General features: G+C 34.9%; 1 protein-coding gene across 6 annotated transcripts in view; it reads right to left on the bottom strand.

Annotated features, from left to right (window-relative positions):
• Positions 1-5,910, bottom strand: part of LOC109543834 (papilin) — a 70,642-nt gene that overhangs the window by 26,597 nt on the left and 38,135 nt on the right. For all 6 annotated transcript variants that reach the window (XM_019913735.2, XM_048667227.1, XM_019913732.2 and 3 more), the window contains exon 3: positions 2,573-2,809. In XM_019913735.2, coding sequence (XP_019769294.2) covers positions 2,573-2,809 — 237 coding nt within the window. The remainder of the gene's footprint in view (positions 1-2,572; positions 2,810-5,910) is intronic.

Raw genomic sequence — 5,910 nt, 5'->3', positions numbered from 1 at the left:
TGATCAGTCAGGACAATCAATTCTGGGAAGAGACTAGAATTCTTTGTTCAAATACTCAATTATTTTTACTTACATGTGTAGCGTTGTTGTTACTTTAAGCCTTGGCATATATTTGGAGTGTTAATTTTGTCCATTTTGCACACAAGGAATTGATTTTGATTTAGAATTGAAACACAGTCAGGAAAGTATGTACATTGTCAACAAAGAAAACATCATCAGAAAATAATGTTTTTTGCGTTTTCGGTTTTGTCCCGAATTCGACACTGAAAAAAGTTTTTGTAAATTTTTCACAAAACTATCAATTTATCTTCTAATTTTTCGCGTAAAAGTCCTCCAGATCGTCAGTATTTTTAAGTAAAACCCTACAAAATAGAACGTTTTTGAGTAGAAAGTAAAGTAAAAAAAATTGAGTCAAAACTAAAAAACCACATTTTTTTAACTCTACAGTCTTCAAAGGTGTGGACGTGACGAGATTTCCAAATAATCTGTTGGAAACTTTCGCTAATTCTGTTCATTTTTTTATCCAAATTCGACGCTAGAAAGGAATTTCAAAACTTTTTACAAAGCGACGAAGGATTCGAAATTTATTTCATAATTTTTCGTGGAAAATACCTTAAGATTATCAGAATGTTTAAGTCAAACTTTGAGCATTTCGAAGAAAGAGTAACTTGGCTAAAACTCTTATATCTCTTAAAAATCTCTCTCTAAGAAGTCTTAAAAATATTATTAAGAAATGACCCTTAAATAAACCTAAAAACAAGTAAAAAAGTCATCAACATTTTCCTAGTTAGGGGACCCAGAGTTGCCCAGGCCTACTCCATAGTGCTATACACTGGTTCATTTCTGAATTTTTTGCCTCTTGTTAGTTTTTCACATTTTATTGCATTTATGATACATTTAATATAATTCGTGACAATGTAATCACGTAAATTTAATTAAACGTTATAGCACGAGAAGGAACCTCGATGATTTGTGAACAAGTCTGTTTCGTGCTATAAAACAAACATAAAAGTTTCAAAGAATAATTTAAACACAATTTACTAAAAACTTTAACCGACTAGTACAAGAAAAATACAATAATTCCTTAGTTCACCTCAAAGTGCATTCCTCCAGCCTTTATACATTTTGGCATCGAGCAACTAGTGTATTAACCGCGCAGCTATTATTTGAACGGGATTATTTTTTATTTAATCACAAAGCGTTTGGAATCCGAAGAATCAATTCCTCACATATATTTACGGTCGTTTCCTAAACGATCGATCTTAGATGTCCCCCAAACAAAATAATCCAAATGATTCAGATCGGGCGAGGGTGGCGGCCACGTTACTGGTCCTTCGCAAGGAACACTTTTGAAATAAACAATTTTGTGACATTATTCTGCGCAATAGTTTACAGAAATAATTGGATTTCCATGACTTGCAACGGTTAATGAAAATACCATGAGAAAATTGGTCGGCAAAATACCCTTCACTTCATTACAATCAAATGAAAGGTTCAAAAGTTGTAAAGAAAAAACTAGAAACCATTTTTTCCAAGTATTAGTAGCGTTAAAATTTTTATATCATGTAGGAACATTATTATAACCTGCTCTATTGATGCCCGAAATTATCAAGATTAAATCTGCATCACCATGTATAAATTATACTAATGTTTCTCTAACATTCCGCCGAATTTAATAGAGTTACGCAATGAGATAAACCTCCACGACCAGTAAAAAATCCAACTTTTCCATTTCCTTCGCTCAAAACCAGTTCCTGCTCAGAACTTCATTAAAGGATCATATTGCATGAAAACATCACTATATCAAGTTTCTATAGCGCACAAAGTAATAAGCGGATACGCATAAGTCCATTAGAATGTGCATAAACCCCGTCATAAACGTGGACGGAGAACGGAAAACTAAAAATCATTTATTTGTACAATCGGATACGTTATTTTTTCAGGAGCACGCGAAGGTTTTCCAGTGGATAAATAGGTCGAAGTAAATCGAATTTCGACTGTTTACATGAACCGACTGCCGTTAAATCATCGAAATATTGGACAGTTTCCCATTAATTACAGCTTCTGTTCTTTGGATGTTTTACCTGACAAAACTTTGTATTTTTACATTAAAAAAACACCAGAGAACCCTTGCCAATTTACTATGAAAATGTCGAGAAGCGCTTGTAGAAAAGTACTTTGCTGACTACCTCTGAAGATGCAAACCACCCGTGCTTGCACCGTCAGGAAGAAATTCTTTTCAAAGCCCGAAAAACTCACTAGCTTCTACTGCTCAATTCTTCAATTTAAACTGTCCCAGAATGGTTCCCTGGTGCCGACTCATAAATCCTGGATCTGCACATACACATGTTCTAACTTTGCCAGTTCAAACAAACACAGTTTGCAAATTAACATGTTTAGACAATTCCTGGATAGCAACATGTGCACCGATTAACGTTTACATTCGAGTTTATGGGCGACACGCATAAATCTGGAATAGTTTCGAGTAATTTTAGAGCGCCCGAACGTAGTAAACATTCCAGACAATGCCATAAAGGTTATTAACACCGGAATCTGTGAATGTAGTGCCTACCTGAGTGTTGCAGGAGAAATGCCTGCGATTGGGCCCCTGGCAGGTGTTGCCCTCCTGGCATTGGCGGAACTGGCTGCTGACTCCGCCCCCACAGGTTCTGGAACATGGACTCGGTTCCGACCACTCGGTCCAGTACCCCAAGTCTGGACCTTCACCGCCTTCCGTTACATAACTTTCCGGAAGGTACAAGTGAGCGCCTTGCTGTCGTTTGAATCGGTCTCTGTAGTGTCTGATTCTCTGAAAAAACGAATCAATTTGAATCGAAAAATTCACGTAAGTTTTCTCACTTTTCACGCAAATGCTGATAATTTCAAAGCTGGAAAAAATGGAAAACGTGCGTACCCACATTGTCGTCAATAAATCATTGGAAATTTATAGCTGAACGAGCGGAGTACTACAATTATCTTAATTGACTTTTTTATGGCTGAAAGTACTCCGGTCGCGAAGGATCCAAAGGACCCCACACAGCAGATAATCGCACTTTAATGCACCTCACAACACGTGCGTGCATTATCAAAGGAACTGGAGTTATGAATTAATGTGCCCCGATGGACGGATAATGCGGAAGATTAACTCGTTTTGGTTTAGTTTTGCCTCAAAATAGAAAATGCAAGTACAGCCATTAAACTGTAGTCGCTCATGCAGCATTAGACGTTGCAATATTGTCTAAGATAATGACTAAGTGACAAAATTCGTATTATAACGTAAAAATTAATTTTCTTTGAGAAGCTGTAAGTTTGCGCGTGATTGCATCAAGATTTATCCCCAGACGTTAAATTACAATCTTTATACCTTATTTATAACTCAAACTAATCTGATAGGTTTCAGTAATTTATTTCGAATTCACAATTATTATTTATTTTCTAAAACGTTTCGCCGTTTTTTCCATTATCTTCAGTTAGATAAATTTTGGGACAAAGGCAAGATTCTTGCATCTGGTTCAGTTCTGCTTTCAGTTTTTTATATCTTTTCTTTACGTTGCATTCCTTCATCTAACCCAGAACACTACAGGGTGTCCCATAAGCTCATGATCAAAAGGGTACTGCGATATTATTTGGACCAAAAGAAGACGATCTGACCTAACTTTTATTAACAAAAAATGTCTGGCTCCTCTGCTATTGATGGTCAAAGCTCTTCAAAAAAATTATCTTTTTCGAAATGTCGGGAGAATGGTACGATGTATTTTAGTGAAACTCGCTGTGAATTTGTCCTAATGTAAGACTCATATTTTGATGAAACAATCGAGTTCAGCCGTTTTGGACAAGTGGTGAATTCTTGAGTGTCGTGGTACAAAAACTACCAGAACTTTTTAGTTGGAAATCAACTCATTTTTTTAGGTTGATGCACTAACCATTTGTTCACAATTTTGTGCTCTTTGTAAAATCTTGTAGCATTCATAGTTTTTGTGTAAAAAAACATGTCTGTTTTCTAGTCACTTAGCAATGCTACACATTTACTGCAAATATGCGCCGCGTAAACGCGTACGCTTTCACGCAAATTGTCTTCCCAAAACCCTAATACTTTGACCATGTCGGTCACTTCTTCATTAGAAAAGGTCATTCAAAACGAATTTGCAAGATTGATTAACAATGATTTTATGCCTCGTATCACGATATTTGCAGTTAATGTCTAACATTGTTAAGTGGCAAGGAAACAGAAATATTTTTWTTCGCAAAAACTAWGAATGCGACAAAATTTTACAAAGAGCACAAAATTGTGAATAACTGATTAGTGCATCAACCTAAAAAAATGAGTTGATTTCATCCTCCAACTAAAAAATTCTAGCAGTTTTTGTACCACGACACTCAAGAATTCCCCACTTGTCCAAAACGGCTAAACTCGCCCAAAACAAATTCACAGCGAGTTTCACTAAATATACATCGTACCATTCTCCCGATATTTCGAAAAAGATAATTTTTTGAAGAACTTTGACCATCAATAGCAATGGTGTCAGACATTTTTTGTTAATAAAAGTTAGGTCAGATCGTCTTCTTTTGGTCCAAACAATATAGCAGCACCCTTTTGATCATGAGCTTACGGGACACCCTGTATATTTAAAAAATAAATAATTGTGAATTTGAAATAAATGACTGAAACCCAGGAGATAAGTTTGAATTAACCGTGGAAATTTATTGTTCCTATCATTATCAATTTACGCTCAGTTCATTTTTTCAGATGCGACTTTCTACTTAAAAGTAACTACGAAAGTGTGGATTAGGTCTGGGTAACACTGTGTTGAGTTGCGCTATTGAGTTGTTGCTGCTTTCTGGGTTAATGAGTTATAGGTAATTTATTAAAGCTTTACGAGACCCAAGACTAGAATTTGCAATCTAAACAAAAGGTCATCAACATTTTTTCTGAGTAACGTTTTTTGCCAGTATTTTACAGTAAAACGTTAGGAAAAACCCGTTTTTTCCGTTTAGTGATAGTGTTGTTTAGAAATATTGACCTAAAAGTGAAGAAACCCCAGTTTCCAAATAAATGATTATAAACTTTCGCTTTTTCAGTTCGTGGAAATATTTTTGAAAAAATATCCAGAATTAATTATTAGGGTTTTGTCCATAATTCGAAGCTGCAAACAGTTTTCCAAACATTTTTGTGCGGTTAAGGATGCGAGTGTTGGAATAAAATCTATCTTATAATTTTTACAGAAAATACCTGAAGATTGTTATGGTTGATGTTAACTAAATAATAATGCAATTTTTGCATAAAAGGAATTGCTTAATAGAAACTTTGCTGAAACTAGAATGACCTGAAAATTTAAAAAAGCTAAATATTTACAGAGCGATGTGGCTGGCGAAGTTTCCAAATAATGTTTTGTAAACTTTTGCCCTCTGGCCGTTTTCTCAAGATAATCTTAATTACTTTCGCTAAAAAACTGAATAAAATTATTCTGTTTTTGTGGCAAATTCGAAGCTGAAAAGGGTTTTCTAACGGTTTTCGGGGAAAACGGAAGGACTTTATTTTCGTTTTTGTCTCGAATTCGAGTTTTTGTAAATTTTTTACAAAACTATAAATTTATCTTGTAATTTTTCGCGCAAAAGACCTCCAGATTATCAGTATTTTTAAGTGAACTACAAAATAGAGCGTTTTTGAGTAGAAAGTAAAGCAAAAAAAATTGAGTCAAACCTAAAAAACACATTTTTTTAACAAACTCTCAACTCTTCAGAGTAATTGAAGCGACGATATTTCCAAATACAGTAAAGTCCGCTTATAATGAACCCGGTTATAGTGATGATATTGAATTGAAACGTCGTCCATAAAGACCAACGTATTTTTTTACTGGTTATAACGAACCCGTTTATAACGAACTTCCGGATATAACGATCACTTTTTAG

The sequence above is a fragment of the Dendroctonus ponderosae genome, unplaced genomic scaffold, assembly GCF_020466585.1.
Source record: "Dendroctonus ponderosae isolate FM_Combo_2020 unplaced genomic scaffold, Dpon_F_20191213v2 Dpon_F_20191213_6, whole genome shotgun sequence".
Lineage (NCBI taxonomy): Eukaryota > Metazoa > Arthropoda > Insecta > Coleoptera > Curculionidae > Dendroctonus > Dendroctonus ponderosae.
Note: the sequence above shows the minus strand (reverse complement) of the source record. Positions and strands in the feature narration are given on the sequence as shown.